The sequence below is a fragment of the Phyllostomus discolor genome, chromosome 4 (assembly GCF_004126475.2).
Source record: "Phyllostomus discolor isolate MPI-MPIP mPhyDis1 chromosome 4, mPhyDis1.pri.v3, whole genome shotgun sequence".
NCBI classification, from domain to species: domain Eukaryota; kingdom Metazoa; phylum Chordata; class Mammalia; order Chiroptera; family Phyllostomidae; genus Phyllostomus; species Phyllostomus discolor.
In genome coordinates, this window is record NC_040906.2 from 52,329,584 (window position 1) to 52,346,580 (window position 16,997).

The 16,997-nt window shown below is 42.5% G+C and overlaps 1 protein-coding gene across 1 annotated transcript in view; it reads right to left on the reverse strand.

Annotated features, from left to right (window-relative positions):
• The window catches only part of MYO3B (myosin IIIB), a 417,036-nt gene that overhangs the window by 104,848 nt on the left and 295,191 nt on the right, over positions 1 to 16,997 (reverse strand). Inside the window, exons 29-30 of the mRNA XM_036023317.1 lie at positions 5,511 to 5,612; positions 990 to 1,089 (exon numbers count right to left, since the gene is read on the reverse strand). Coding sequence (XP_035879210.1) covers positions 990 to 1,089; positions 5,511 to 5,612 — 202 coding nt within the window. The remainder of the gene's footprint in view (positions 1 to 989; positions 1,090 to 5,510; positions 5,613 to 16,997) is intronic.

The window sequence follows — 16,997 nt, forward strand, 5'->3', positions numbered from 1 at the left end:
GAAAGCATGGCCCAGCGTGCTGGCTGATTTTGATGAAGATGAGGCTCCAGTGACAGAGCTAAACTTCCCAAGGACAGTTTTTAGGGATGTGGTAGGGACACAGATCAGGTTTCAGGATTAAGAAAGGGTGGGGATGCCCTGGCTGGCGTAGCTCAGTGGATTGAGCGTGGACTGTGAACCAAAGCATCACAGGTTCGATTCCCAGTCAGGGCACATGCCTGGGTTGCGGCCCACGGCCCCCAGCAACCACACATTGATGTTTCTCTCTGTCTCTCTTTCCCCCTCCCTTCCCTCTCTAAAGATAAATAAATAAAATCTTAAAAAAGAAAAAAAGGGTGGGGATAGTGAGGCAACTGACCTGGATAGTGGTCTGAGGAAGTCTGACAGTAAATGTAGGAAGAGGTGGAACTGGCCCTGTGGCTCAGTAGGTTGGGCATCATCCCACCAACTGAAAGGTCACTGGCACATGTCTAGGTTGGGGGTTCGATCCCCTGGGGCACATCATTTTGAAGTATATTTAACTAAAATATGTGGGTAGACAGGAAATGATACTTCTTTTTTGCTTCAGCTTAAACCCAAGGTTTTTCAAAGTCAGGACTACTGTCATTTTGGGCTAGCCAGTTCTTTGCTGTGGGAGGCTGTCCTCTGTATTGGAGGATGCGTAGCAGCATCCCTGGTTTTTATACAGTAGATTCCATTAGCACAACTCTTCCCCCTAAAGCTGTGACAACCAAAATGTCTCCAGACAGTGCTGAAGTCCAGGGGGAGAGGGGCAAAACTGTACCCAGCTGAGAACCAGTGCTCTAACCTAATGAAGCCACATACAGGTTTTTCCATGAAGAGAACACAAAAGCAGCATGGTGTTCAGATTACTCTGTAGAATAAAGACTTGCCCACATGGTAAGGACCTCTAGCATGGGAGAATCTGACAGGAAATACTTCTGGTTCCCCTGAGTGTGAGACTGGGAAATTTTATAGAAGAGACTCACCGATTTTTCTCAGTGACAGAAGGAGAGCTTGAAGTCTCTGCATGACCACTGTTGGATTCAGCGTGTGGACTGCTTTTGTGATCTGGAAGGCCCCTCAGACCTGAGAGGAAACAAACAAAAATGTAGAGATCTAAGCATACATTGAGAAATAGGCAGCGTTAGATGCAGTTCCTGTCTGCGCTCTTTGTGCCACCTCACTCCCACCCTCGTGCTGCGTTCTGACTTTCTGCAGCCTTTATTCAGAACACATCATCAAAGCTGACCTGTTCTGTGATGGCAGGCCTCACTCAGTGCTAGGTGCCAGCCAGCAAATTGGATAATAATTCGTGCTTATAGGAAAACTCGTTGCCTCTGTCTGGCAATAGTGCACAGAGATCAGAGGCCCCCACATGAGGTAGATGGCAACAGCGGCAGCATGCTGATGCTGCAATAGCCCTGTGCTAGACAGAGTTAGGAGACCAGCTTCCAGTCCAGCTGGGCTGGGCAGGGCTGCCTGCTGAGGGGCATTGCAGGTCAAGGAGTGAACTGTCACACCGTGGTCATGATGAACTGCAAATGGGGAATAATCCATTTCTACACTGTTATTAAGGACAGTTCACTGATGAGTTTCTCAAGAGTTTGGGTGACAAAATTTGTCCTTCCTGTGACCCTGGCATCATGACCTTCTTCCAGTAAACTTTCCTTCACCTTCAAATTCCTTTTTAACACAAGCTTCACATCAGCGGTCCTCAAAGTGCTGACCCCACATCATCTGACTCCTCGAGAACACATCCCAGAAAACATCAACATCACCTAGAAACTTGGTAGAAACACAAATTTGTGGGCCCTGCCCCAGGCCTAGTTCATCAGAAAATCCTGGGATGAGAGCTGGCAATTCGTGTTTTTAATGAGCCCTCAAGGTGAAGGGATCCATGTAGAAGTTTTGGAGACATCACTCCAGAGCAGTGATTCTTCACACTTTCTGTTCATTAGAACTGTCAGGAGGATTTCAAATATGCCTGAGCCAATCCCCAGGCATTCTGAAACTGACCTGGGGTGGGATTGGCACCAATTTTTAAAAGCTCCCCAAATAACTTTAATGTGTGGCCAGAGCTGAGAACCATAGTTGCATGTGGTCACTAGCAATCAAATGGGGTAAGAAAGAGACTCGGCACCTATTTTCAATCCTTATTATAGATAATCTAGAAACATTTGAGCCAAAATATAACTAATGACGATAATTTATAAATATACCAATCGTGACATATATTTGTGGGAAATGCACAAAATATAAAAAGTTTATGGTATAATGATATATAAAAAGAAATATGGAAATCAATTGTTTTTGTGTTATCTATTCTATGAAGAGTAGGTTCTGATTCTACATCACTAATTTGATTTCTTAGACATAGATATTTCTTGTGTGGAAGAAACGTAATTCTTTGAACTATTGGTGGTAGATAAAACCACCTGTATTATTGTTATTAGCACTATAAACACCAAAAAGATAAAGAGAAAAAAACTTAAATGTAACATTACATTATTATTATTACACAAACATTATGACAAAGAGGGAAACAATATTTTAAAAAGGGAAAAAAGCATAAGTCAAGATAAATAGCCACAACCTTTTAGAATTTCCTTAACTGATTCCTTCTCCTCCCCTTCCTGCTGCCTTCTCTTGATTGAGGAACTCCTCCAGCTAGAGGGTCAGGCAGGTTCCTCCCTCCTGGAGAGTCTAAAACATTGTTTGGCCCAAGCTTACTTGAAATACGTGATAGGCAACATAAAACAAAGAACTCACATAAAAAGAAAAAGGAGAAGTCCACATCTGGAACACAAATACCTTTGTTTTCTTATTAAGAAGGAAAATTGACACAATTTTCAACCTTGTTCTCTGGCCCAATTCAGCCACACCAAGACCTACCATCGTGGATCAAAGCCCAAATGGTCCCAGCTGTGTGGAAAGCCAGGATTGCTTTTGTGTGCTTTGTGGGCACCTATCTTGAGATCTTCAGGATGAAAAGGAGCAACAGGAGTTTAATAGCAATGCAGACAGGAAGAGGCAAAAGCAAAGCCAGGAAAGACCACCAAGCCCCTCAGGTTTGGGACTACCCCTAGGAAGGTGTCAAGTCCACAACCAGAAAGAGAGGAGGCATCAACACTTTTACTTGGAGCTTAGCAAATGCCCCTGGTGACTTTGCCCAGGTTTCCGATAAAAAATGCACAGAATTTCTGTTCATGTAATTGAAAGAAAAACTTACTTCCTGTTTCTTATTCATTTACACTTCAGTCATCAAAATATTGATTTTAAGAGTTATTTGAAGTATAAAAACCAAACAGAAACTTACAGAATATTCTTAATAAAGCTTAGATGAAGCCTGTTCCTCTATCCCCCAGCTCTGCTGGAACAGCAGGGAGAAGGATTTGGATCAGAGTAAAGAGATAAAGTTAAATAAAAAGAAGCAGTCATTATGTTGTATACCTGAAACTTAATCTAATATTATATGTCAATTGTGCCTCAATTTTAAAAAAGGTTGAAATAAATAAGTAAAAACTAAGAAGGTTGTCAAACTTGTCAAATACTCTGAAGTGTGTCCTGGTGACAGCTGGAGTGCCCTGGCATCCCTCTGGCAGACCATTGGATGAGGAGACTGGAGAAATGGCGATATGGGAAAACCCAGGAAAGTCGAATAGGGTGACTCATCTTAACTTGAAGAGGTGAGGTTAGAGGAATTAGACAAGTGACATGGCTGGGAAAATTAAATGATGAACTTAAATAGCAGGAACCTTCACAAAATGCCAGACTTGAGGCTTCTCCAGACAGAGGATTCCCATTCATCTTCCCGGGAAGACCGAGCCAATTCTTTACTGGACTATTTTGAAATAAGATGAGGAAGCATTTGACTACCACAGGAGAAAGAAAAAGAAAGAAAACAACATAGCAGGTGTTGTAAACTCACATGTCTTCGGGGCCACCCAGGTGACATAAATGTGTGTGGTGTCAGGTAAAGAGCACGGGAGTGGTGGGGTTTGTAACGTCCACCCCATCTGAAAACATCCAGGTTTAAAGTCTTTACAAAACTCCAAGTCCCCTCAATTTCAAGAAACACTGCTGCTCCCTGGCTTCCCCTTCTCTTTTCCTCCTGCTTCCTAACCTCGTCCCCTGGGAAAGCTCCAGTTCTGTATTTCCTTAAAACATAGGCTTGGAGACAGATTACAAAGGAGCTGGAAGTGCCCAGAAGCCTTATTGCTGGGCCTGCCAGATAAGCTGTTGCCGTAAAATCCAGCCAGAGCAATTCATCCTCACTTTTCATGAAATGCTAGCATTAGCATTAAAGGTCATATTTAATAAATCATAGCTGCTTCTTCAAGCAGAAGTCCAGGGACCTTCAAAGTGCCAAAAGGGGAGATTCCAGTTATTGGGTTGGCCAAAAAGTCCATTGAATTTCTTCTGCAAAATAAAAGACACATGTTTCATTGACCAATAACTTTATTAATTTGGCTATTTTGAGTATGTCGGCTATCTCCTGCATAGTAGAACGTTGACTGTTCTCAGCTAATGTCTTGACTTGATCACTACCAACTTCAACTGGTCTACCTAACTATGTGGTTAGGTAGACCAGTGAGAAATCTCTAGTATGAAACTTCACAAACCACTTTTGACATATTTGGTCAGTCATAGCACCTTCTCCATACACTGCATAGAAAGATCTACACTGCATAGATCTTTCTTTGCATTTCAGTTTTTACCTTTCTTGAAATAATAAAGCATAATATGCTGAAAATGTTGCAAATTTTCTTCCATCTTCAATATTAAAATGGCTATATAAAAATTTACCAATTTTGATACATTTTTTAAATGCATGCTGATATGACAGCTGCTGTAATACAATCCAACAAAATTGTTTTGAATGAAGTTAAAAACAACTAAACACTACTAGAGCCCTCTTACGAACTTTGTGGTGAACTCAATATTTTTTAAATGTTTGAAAACTAATGATTTCGTCCAATTCTCTCATTTTACACTGATGTTAATTAATGAAGGACTTAGACCAGAAACCCAAGTTTTAGTATCTTGTCTGCAGTCCTCCCTACCCCATGAATGTTCTCAATCGGTTTAAGGTCTATGTATCTAAGTACAATGTCAGGATCATAGAAAGGTCTGCCTGAAAAGCTAAACTTTCATAAATCTCAAGGTAAATCAGATAGAAACATGTCAGGCGTGTTCGGAAAGGGCAGGTTGAAGGGAGGCAGCCGGTAAGGAGAGCCACAACTAGACGAGTTTCCCCAGCGAACAGGTAAGTGAGCAGAGGGAGAAGGTTCAGAGGAGCTAGCTTATCTCTGCCTACTCTCTCCACTTCCATGAAATCACCTTTCACGGCCCCCTGCAAGGCTGCCTCTGAATTTAACCAGCTGTTTCCTATAGAAAAAAGAGTGGAAGACAGAAGGTCCATATCAGGTGATCATTTCCAGTTCTGGAACCTTCTCTGGAATGTCCTCAAATATAGGACACCCATCCCAAACTTCTAATGACCTCACCTTTGTGGTCACTGGGCTCATGGCAGTCTTGAACTTGGGTACTTCCCCTGGAGCCTCCTGTGACAACCAGCTGTGGATCACTGCTTTGGTCTGAAGGGTGCCCTGTGGAATGAAACACAGGAGAAACTCCTCAATGCTGTGCTCCCACACGGACATGAAATACCAATCTGGGTGACACAACCTGGCGAGGGAAACCCGCATCTATTCATCTTATGGTTTGAGGCTCTAGGACAATGAGTCTCAACAGATTTGGTGCTTATTTTTAAGATTTAATACAGTGTGGTTAGAACAAGAGATGGTAGGGACATAACATTAGGGACAAGAGAATTAATAACTGTACTGGCTGGACTCCCTCCTAGCTTGGTGATTTGAATAATTTGGGAACCTCTCTCTCTCATTGATCCCATTGGTCAGATAGGGAGCTGGGTGACAAACAGAGGTCATGAGTGCACCATGAGTTCCACAGCTGGTGGCTTTTCCACTGCCTCTTCAGTTGCTACCACCAGGGAAGTAAAAGAGGAATAAGGGCTCCTCCTCCTCTCCACACCTCTGCCTCTCAGGCATGCCTTGCCCCTCCCTTTCCTCTTGCAGCCCTGTTCACAGACCATTGTGGGTTGGCAAGCAGTTACACTGTCACAGAAAAGACAGGCCACACACTATACTCAGTTGAGGACTATCACAATGGCAGATTTTCATTATCTATTAAGCTTAGTTCACATTGAGAACACTTAAATATTTCTCTACCAGAACACGTGATGGCTTGAGTGGGAAAATGCAGAAGGGTTTACCCGAGCTGTTACATCTCTTCTTCCATTCTCCATGACCCTCAAGGTCAAGTGGGATGAGGATGTTCCAACATCTCAGACTACCTTGGGTATTTATCTAGAGAGGGAAGGTTCTTTGCAGTTGGGACTGTTGGCTTTAGAAGAAACCATACTGGCAGCAGGGCCCCACCTTCCCACAGAGGAGGTCTTCAGGATCTGCCCCAAGGTGGTCAACTTGAACTCTGTCCCATCTCCTTTCTCCCTGACCTGAGATCTAGATTTTGTTCTCCCTTGTCCTGTATCTTCCTTTTGCCTCTGGCTGTTGCTCCTTCTAGAGATACCATATCAGAATACTTGAGATCTATGAACTCTCTCCTTTATTTCCTCAAATGAGATTTTTTTTCATCCTGCCCCTCATACTCCTTCTGGGTGACTCTCCTAATTTTGGCATAACCTTTCCACACCTAGCCTGGGACACTCTTTCCATTCCTTTAAGGTGGTCCAGGAAACATTCCCACGTTGAGTAACACCAACTGCTTCAGATTACCCGTAAAGAGGCATGGTTCTTACCTACGCTCATAGAACTTGCATTCTAACACAGAAAGTAAGAATAAAAAGAGCTAACAGATGTGAAAGCACCCTGAAACTTTTCAGGTGGTAAACTAGTAGACTAGTGTTCCCTCAAAATTCATGTCTATCTGGAAACTCAGAAAGTGACCTTAGTGGGTCTTTGCAGATGTAAATAATTTAAGATGAAATCATACTGGATTCAGATGGGTCAGAAATCCAAGGATTAGTGTTTTTATAAGAACTCCATGTGAAGATACAGAGAGACACAGGGAAATTGCGACAAAGGAAGCCAAGAGTGCAGCAACTGGTCTGCAAGCCGAGGGACAGCATGCATTGCGGGGAACCACCAGACGCCAGGAGCGCACTATGGAAAGAATTCTTTCAGAGCCTATAGCAAAAATCAACATTACTGACACCTGATTTTGGAATTCTAGCCTCCTGAACTGTGAGGGAATAAATTTCTGTTGTTTTAAGCTACAAAGTTAAGGGTAATTTGCTATGATAGCCACGGGGAATGAATCTGAGGAGGGGGAGGTAACAAAGAGTAAGGACTGAAATAAGAGAGAAGGGAAAGATCAGGCATATACATTTGGCTTGATTTGGTGGAGGGGTAGGGTGGCAGAGGGAGGGAAGAGAAGAATTCATTAAGATCAGGAGCTAGGAAAATATCCATTATTTTTATTTAACAAACACAAATATATGAATTATTAGGCTCCATGCTTTTTCCTAAGCCCTTTACAAAAATCAACTCATTCCATCCTCAGAGCAGCTCTAAAAGGCAGAGACCACTATTATTCCCATTTTACAGCTGAGGAAGGGAAGTCACAGGGAGGTTCAGTGACTTGCCCAGGTCTTAATGCACAGCTGGAGAATGGCAGAGCTAGGGCTCGAACCCCAAGTAGTTTTGTCCTAAAACCTGAATTCTGAAATGTCACATGGTGCAGCCCCATTTATTTAAACATTTAAAAAACATTAATCCCTATTCTTTTATTTTTTTTCCTTTATAAACGAAAATAAAAATTCAGACTTTATTTCTTTCACATGCCTGGACTCGCCCCACAGATCAGCTGCTGCCAGAGGAGGCCCTGCCTGGCCCGGCCTAGCATTTGATGACCCACCAGAGGACAGACCTAGGCATTGTTTCCAGCAGGGAGACCGTCTGGGTAGATGCCCTGGTCAGTGATCTAGGCTGGGTAAGCTTTCCTGCCCTCATAATGGACCTGGCAAAGGGTGCCCACTGTATCTGGCAAAGAAGGCGCATACAGATGAGGCACAAGAGCCCAGCTTTCCTTCCCTAACTGCTGCTGGTGGATTGCACAAGGGGCCAGTGTGGTTTCTGGCCGGAGTGACAGCTGGTCAGCAGCCATCTTATCAGAACATAAAGAGGCCAACTTGTGGGAGGTCCAACTGGCAAGAACAGCATCAAAAACTAAATTTTTTCTTAAAGGAAGAAACTCATTGACATATTCCACACCCCCCCCCCCCGCCCCCCTGCAGCTGCATCAGAAACTCTAGCTTCCACACAAAACAAATCTAGTAATTTTAGGCCTATGAAAGCATTTTCCACTTTGATTCTCTAGTACTTAACTTCAGTCATTATTCCAGCCAAACTCTAAGTTCAAAGAAACTCTTGCCTGGTAATTGCTTTCTCTAACTTGGAAGCTAAGGAGGGAGGTTTGCCCTTACCCCAGAAATCAGTTTCTTGCCTGACCTGGAACAACGCTGTCTGGGGAATTCCCCTTCCCTTCATACATCTAGGGACAGTTGCTCTTTTCTCTTCTGACTCCCTTCGGCCTCAGTTGGATTTATTCCTTATAATTTATGCCCTGCCCGCTTCTAAAAAGGATTGGGTGGGGGTGAGGGAGCTTCAAAGATCACTTGCTTCTTGTGGCTGTGTTAGTTGGCCCTGGTTTAGTACTCCTTTCAAGGCTCTGGCAGGTGTGTTGGTCCTGGTTCCATTTGAGACTCACCCCACCCCCATCACCTTTTTAAAGGCTTTACTTTTTAAGAGTAGGTTTAGGTTCCAAACAAAAACTGAGGGGAAGGCACAGAGACTTCCCACACGTGCCCACTGCCCCCACATACGCATAGCTTCCATCCACCATTGTCGTCAACATCCCCTACCAGAGTGGTACACTGGTTACAAATGAACCTACACTGGCACTTCGTAATTACCCAAAGTCCATAATTTACATAAGAATTCACTTTTAGTATTGTACATTCTATAGATGTGCACAAATGTGTAGTGGCATTTATCTGTCATTATGGTATCATACAGAGTATTTTAACTACCCCTCAGATCCTCTGTGCTTCACATATTCACCTTTCCCTCCCTTCTAACTCCTGGCAACCACTGATCTTTGTACGTCTCCAAAGTTTTGCCTTTTCCAGAATGTCATGTAGTTGGAATCACACAGTATGCAGCCTTTTTCAGATCGGCTTCTTTCAGTGAGTAACATTCATTTAAGGTTCCTTTGTGTCTTTTCATGATCTAACAGTTCATCTCTTTTTTTGCACCGAATACTATTCCATTGTTTGGATCTACCACAATTTATTGACCTATTCCCCTACTAAAGGACACCTTTGTTGCTTCCAAGTTTTGGCAATTATGAATAAAGCTGCCTTAAAAACTCTGTGTGCAGGTTTTTGTGTGGACTTAAGTTTCGACTCCCCTGGGTAAATAGCGAGAAGAGGAATTACTGGATCATATGGTAAGAGTATGTTTAGTTCTCTAAGAAACTGTCACTCTGTCTTCCAAAGTGGCTCTACCATTTTGCATTTCCACCAGCAGTGGATGAGAATTCCTCTTGCTTCATATCTTCACTAGCATTTGGTGTTGTCAGTGTTCCTGATTGTGGCCATTCTAGTAGGTGCCATAGTAGTATCTTGTGGCTTTAATTTGCATTCCCCTGATAACACATGATGTGGAATATCAGACTGTTCCCCTTTAAGGAAAAAAATCAATTTTTATGTTGTTTTTATGAATACCCCCAAAGCATCTAACAAAGTGTTCTCCACAGACTTGATGTTCAGAAAATGTTTTGAGGGAAACATAGCAGCTTAGGAGATGGGCGGTCTGGATGGCAGGGAGGTTTCTTAGCCTCCATCTATAAAGTGGGGTAAGATTCCCAGCCTAGTTCTCCAGATTACTGTTGTATAAGGAAGGAATAAGGTGAGTGCAAGTGCTTTGTACAAACTGTAAATTGTTCATACAGTTCTGGTTTCCCATAAAGCAAAGTTAGTTACTTCTCTATAAGTTTTTCTAAAGAGATAAAGTTATGAATGCTTATAGCAGCTTTACTTATAATCACCAGGAACTGGAAACAAATGTCATTTAGCTGGTAAATAAACAAAACAGTGGTACATCCATTCACTAGAATGCTGCTCTGCAATGTAAAAGAACAAACTGACAAATACAACAGCACAGATGAATCTTCAAAGTGTTCTGCTAAGTGAAAGAAGCCAGACAGAAAAGTCTATATACTATATGACTCCCTTTACATGACATTTTGGAAAAGTCACAATTATAGTGACAGAAAACCTGTTAGTTGTCACCAGAAGCTGAGGGTGGAGGAGAAGGGATGTCAGAGAAAGATCAGTACCATATGATTTCAGTCATATGTGAAATCTAATGAACTAACTGAACCAACAAGGAAAATAGAGACAGACTCATAGACAGACAGCAGATGACAGCTGGGTGAGGGGAGGTTAGGAGGTGGAGGGACTGAGCAAAAAGGACAAAGGACTCATGGACATAGACAACAGTGTGGTGATTGCTGGGAGAAATCGGGTCTAAGGGGACTAAATGGTAGTGGAAAAAAAAACAATAAAATATGAATTAAAAAAGAAATAAATTGTTGGAATAATTTTTGGGGAGGAAATCAACCACCCAACCAACCAGCACCCTACCTAGGCAGTCTGACCCCAGAGCAGTGTGCTGCTCCACCATGATACATGTTACCCCTCTTACAATGGGAGAATGACCACCACTATTATTACTGTTCTGGAGCTCTTAGGAACGTTAGAAAAGATCTGGGAGATAAAAATCTCCTACATAAACTATGCCATGAAAAACCATAAAGTGCTGTTATGTCATTTTGCTATAAAGCATAAAGAGGCATAGATGTCTAAACAATACCAAATTATTATGGAGTATAAAGATGTATAAAAATATAAAATACATAATAAGTACCTGGAAAACAATATAAAATATTTTCTCAAACAAAAGGGGGCATGAGAGAACTTTTCAGAAATGTTCTTTTTCTTGATTGTAGAAGGGGTTACCTAATTGCATGTGTTCATCCAATTTTATCAAACTGCTTCAGTTTTACTATATGTAAACTATATCTCTATAAAGTTGACTTGTAAAGAAATAAAATGATAAGGCCTCCTTCTCCTCAAACTGGATTGATGCTGGAAAGCAGGATCCAATTGCTCCTAACCTGCTAGCAGGAGAGTCTGGTGGGGGGAGCCTTGTTGCTAATGAGGAACCCTTCACAGCCATTTGCATCATTGACCGTAGCTGGTTTTGACACTAAGCACTTGGCTCAAAGTCTATGAAATTAGCAGGATCTGGTTGCTTATACATCTCAACCGTCACAACTTTATTGAGGAGAATGGCTACCAGCTGTCACCTTTGCCTCCGCCTCTGTGCTTGGCGATTCAGACTTCATGGCCACAGCAAATCAAGCCGTGATCCTGCTATGGCTCTTCATGTTGGGGTTTGAACTGGTGGCCAAATGGCTGTCTCTCAGCTGTTATGCTGCCAATCACCCGTCACTGTGGGTTAAATGTGATAGGCACACCAAGATCTTCCAATTCTTCAGACATCCAAAAGGTGACTTTCTTTCCACATTAGCAGGCAGCAAATCTGGGGGATGTTTAATTCCTGGATTTTAGAAGTTCTGACTTTGTAGAAGGGGTGAGGAGAGGACTTCCTATTTTATAGAACAAGTTACAGAAGGGCCTCAAACATGTGAGTAAAAAAATGATGTCAGCAGCACACTACCTAAGTCTTAATGATTTTAAAGTTACTGAAAGATTTATCTGCATAAGTGAATCAAATTCTCAACATGATGGAACAGAGCTCTGTACAAAAACTAAATTACCTAAAATCTTTTTCATGTTATTACTGTATGTGAATTTTTCGCTGTCAAATAAGCAAGACATAAGTTAAGATTTGGAAAATTCTCTTTTATAAAGGCTTTATTGTAACTGCATTTGAGATTTGGCAGGTTCTATTTTTTCTCTGAAAATGCGAGAAATGGTTTCATTGTTTTGAAGTTATAACATTATTATGCTCACTCTAGAGGACTGGTTTTTCCCCCCAGTGAAGTACATATTTAGAAAGGGGGTATAGAAAAGGAACTAACATTTAGCTAATATGCACCCTGTGTGGGTACTGTTCAGAATGCTTTCCATGTCTCTCCTGCTATCATCTTCACAATATTCCTGAGAATTAGGCTTTTGTGAGTCCCATTTTACAATTGAGGAAACATACTCAGAAGTTAAGCAATTTTCCCTAAACCATGTGACAAATGGTGGCATAGCCAGGATTTAAAGTCAGTTGTTTGACTGTGAAGTCCATGTGCTGAGGATGGTGCATAAAACACTTCCCAGTGCTCTGACCGGTGCCCTGTGTCCACGTGCCATGCCCAAGATGGAAACGGACGGTAGAGCACGGTCTGCTGAAAAAAGCAGTGGGTGAAGACTCAGATGAAGGCCCTGATAGCAATTTTCGAACTCACATAACACATAAGGGGGGGCCAAGTTATTTAAACTCCCTTTGCTTCAGTTTCATCTGTTAAGGCAGAAAACAAAATCTGCCTTTCTATACATAGGAGACTTTGAGGAAAAAATCTGATCATCTTGCCAAAGCAAAATTAATTTTTTTCTGTAAATGTTTCTTTGTTATGTAAATAAATAACTAATAAAAGTTACAAAATATAATACCACATTTTATGATTCTATATTTTAAAAAATCTTGAAAAGTAATGGCAACTTGATTATGTTGTTGATTATAATAATAATGTTGCCCCATTCAATGTTGAAGTGGTAAAGATACCATTTCAGATACCACCTCTTTACAGCCAGATTTTGGAACTCCACATGAGGTCTATAAAGGGGAAATTGATTCCAAACTGAAGAGGCTCTGAAATTTGAATCTTGAGACCTGCTGGTGCCAACACCTTAAGCACATTTCCATGCCATGTCAGTACGTCATCCGGCATTAGCAGCCCTCAAGCCCGCGATGTCTTTGCAATTTCCTCTCTGTGCACCCTGACACCTGGGTGTTTACTTCTAACACGGGTCATAATTTGATTTCACAGCAAAAGATATTCCTCTGCCTTCCAGGTTATTTCATGGCAAAAATCCTTTTGTTTGTGCCCAGCCGAGGTTTGGCAGAGCCTACTTGTGGACACAAACTTTGAAGCCACAGGCCAGGCCTTCACTCTGCTATAAGCTACTTCCCCTAAGCCACGCTTTAGGGGGTTCTCTGTAGGTGCTGATCCTATACTCACAGACAAAGCATGTTTCCCAAAGGAAATCACAATGCTTGTCGCCCCCAACCCTGCCCCTACGTTTTCCTCCTCCAAAATGTTAAGCTTATTTGTTGTCGGAAATGAGCCACAGCTCTTTTAAGAGTTACAGAAACCCAGACAGTGTGTGAGTGGGCTGAACAGGACCCTTGCGTAAACCTGAAGGGCACTCTGTTGTCTGTTAAACAATGTTTAGAAGACAGTGGAGCTTGTATGCAGTTCAGAACTCACCCCAAGCCCAGATGCATCAGCTAACTCTTCCCTAGCTGTGTCTGCATTATTACACGGCTATGGCCTGAAACACCAGAAAAAGACACGCAGCTGGCTTCTGCCTGATGACTAAGAAAAGTTTGGAATTTGTCTTCTTTCATATTTTGAGAAACTAAGATTTTGTGTGAAATGGCCAGGAACAGAGACAGAGAAATGGAGTGAGTGGAGAAATGGTAGGAGAGAGGGAGAATGGCAAATGGAGATTCAGAGAGAAATGAGAGCAGTCCTGAGAGAGGGGCATGCTTGTTTTTCTTCTGTTTGTTCAATGTGGACCTTTTCCCTCCGTGGTGCATTCACTTAACCTCTCTCTACTCTTTGGTTTGTGATTAACAATCTGCTTATGCACAACTTTGTCAGAATGAAAAATATCTACCACAATTATTTTTATTTTTGACAAACGTGGATCATTTCAATGCATATCCTCAGCTATATTTTAGAATGATTCGACTCTTCATTTTGCACTGGAGTTTTATAGAACTTCCTTCCAATGAGCGCCGACATAATATAGAGTGCCTGATTTATACAAACAGTATCGCTTTGGGAGATACAGGGAAAGCACACGTTATAGCCCTCTGTATTGGAGACAGGAAATGTAAAATCTCAAGTTAAATCCCACTGTTCATCATAGTAACCCCAGCATAAAGTAGGTGGTTAAAAAATAGTAGCTGAATAAGAGAATGAAAGAAAGAAGTTTTCTAATTTGAGATACAGTTGCCCTGCATACCTCGGGATATTTCTAGAAATGTGGTTCTAGGAAGTTGCTGCAACCACCGAGTCAGTCATTGCTAACCCACCAACAATGCTAAAGAAACCAGCCTTTAAAGTTAGAAAAGGCTAGAAGGAGGCCTTACATGGAAAGAGCTTTAAAAGCTCAGGCAGTTTTAAATACTAAACATTTCATTCTGTCATGCTGGAAGGCCAGGCTTCTAAAAGAAGTTAAGTTGCCTCTAAGTTGCTATAGGAAATTGTGTCCCAGTGTGCTAGAGCCTGTCTGGACACAATGCTTGCTTTCTCCTCCGGAACTAGCATTTAAAGCAACTCCTATCAGCCGGTGTCACCTGAGGCATCCAGCAGTTCCAGAGGCAGCCAGTGTAAGATGCCTGTTCACAGGCTCATAGGAAACATCCCCTCAGCCCTGGCAGAGGCGTCGACAGGGTCATGGCTGACACTGTGAAATGCACTTTTCCCACAGGGCATCAGAATAAGAAATACTTTTGGTTTTTAATGCTTTTGTTATCTTCTGACAATATCTGTGTTGTTGGAAGGGCCGAGTTGGGGAAAAAGTAGGAAGTTGATCAGAAGACAGAGAGAAAGAGAAAACAATGATGTCTACAGCACTGAAGCAATCCGATGAAAATGTGCTGTAAACCATTGGGCTCTTCCTGCTGCGCCTGGGGTGTAGAAAGAGAGTATGGAGAGCAATACAATGGCATTGGTCTGGTCAAGATAGAACAAAGTGTATAAAACAAAATGGCACTGCTCATGTCAACCAAGGTGGCTCCCAGTAAGCCATAACACTTTGGTTTAAGACCAAAACTAGCTAAGTCATGCTAGACACATCTGGCAAGGACACACCCAAGATATCTGCACACGTGATCAGAACAGCTGTGTCTGCAGAGTGGGACCACCTGTAGATAAGTCTCCTGGGGAAAGTCTACACTTGCCAGCAGGGGTGTAAAGACACTTATCAAAAGACCCAGAAGGGTAGAGTACAACACTGTCAAGATATAACTCAGGCAGGCTTCACACCACCACTGAGACAGCCGAGCTCTACACACCAGAGTGCTGCCCTGTGCCACGCTGATGTCCCTCAGCACTGACTGCAGGATGCTCTGCCCTGCTGGTCTGAGGACTTTGTCTGTCCTGTTGCCCACCTGGCTTGGAGATTCTTCCTTGCAAGATGCCGACGGTTCTCTTGCCCACTGGGCTGTCTCCTAGACCTGCACACTGAGACTCTGGGACTCAGGTTCATTATCCACCAATTTTCTCCTGTGAGGTACTACTGATTGTTTCTCAGTGATTAGTATCGTTATTAGGTTATTAGTAGGTTAGTATGGATTTGGATTAAATCTGCATTAATCAAAGCTGAGTGAACCTGCATTAATAAAATCTGAGTGAACAGCACAGGGGCCTCTGATGGCTCTGTGTAAGACTGATGCTCCTCCAGGCGGCTCGGTGCTGTCGGTTCTTAAGCCCGAGTCAGAGGGTCTAAGCAGAGAATGAAGGCTGACTTACAGGAAAGACTATAGCACAGACATATGTTCCCGACAGAGAGGAGGAGGAGGGGAGGGAAGAGGATCCTCTGTGGAGGTATCAGGGGAGTTCAACCCTCAGCCTGTGGGCTGCATGCAGCCCAGGATGGCTGTGAATGTGGCCCAGCAAAAAAATGTAAATGTACTTAAAACCTTTTTTTTGCTCATTAGTTTTTGTTAGTGTTTGTGTATTTAATGCGTGGCCCAAGACAACTCTTCTTCCAGTGTGGCCCAGAGACACCAAAAGGTTGGACATCCCTTAGCGCAGGGGTGTCAAACTCATTTATACTGGGGCACACAGGAGGCCACAGCAGCCTCATGGTTGCCTTCAAAGGGCCGAATGTAATTTTAGGACTTTATAAATCTAACTACTCCTTAACTAGGGGCAAAGAGCTCCACATTTGGCCCTTTGAAGGCGACCTCGAGGCTGATGTGGCCCCTGGTGAAAATGAGTTTGACACCCCTGCCCTAGGTCACTATCACCAGCTCCAGGCATTTCCCCTCTGAAACAGGAAGGTCCACCACTTTGCTCTCCTTTAAACAATGAATCTGGAATTAGAAGGGCAATGTTAAAGCCAGTGCTTTCAAAAACTTAAAGAATGAGACATTGTAGCTCTTTTAAAAATTCCCTCTAGGTTTTTTGTTTTGATAGTATTTACTGAGGAGTGTATACATTTTTAGTTGAATAAATCTAGTCATATTCACTTTCTGAAACTAATGAAATAATATATAACTTAGTTTTTACTTAGAATATCCCATCTATCAGAACACTAATATGTGCAATCTTGTTTTTCTGATTTAAAGTATATTATTTTAATTCTTTGGTATTTAAAGAGAAATGTTTTCCTATGGCCAAAGCCTACAATCACCATTAACCAATAATAAAACTACAACACAACATACCACTTCTCACCGAGATGGTACCCACAGTTGCCACCCTGCCTCCTCCCCCCACCGCTGCACCACCAGCCTCGCCTCTCCACCAAGGAATCTGATAAACTATACTTTTGCTTGGGACCCTCTGCTCTCCTTCCCAAGATCCCCACCTTTCACAAAGGCCCTCTACTGTAGGTGCAGTGTTATACACATAGG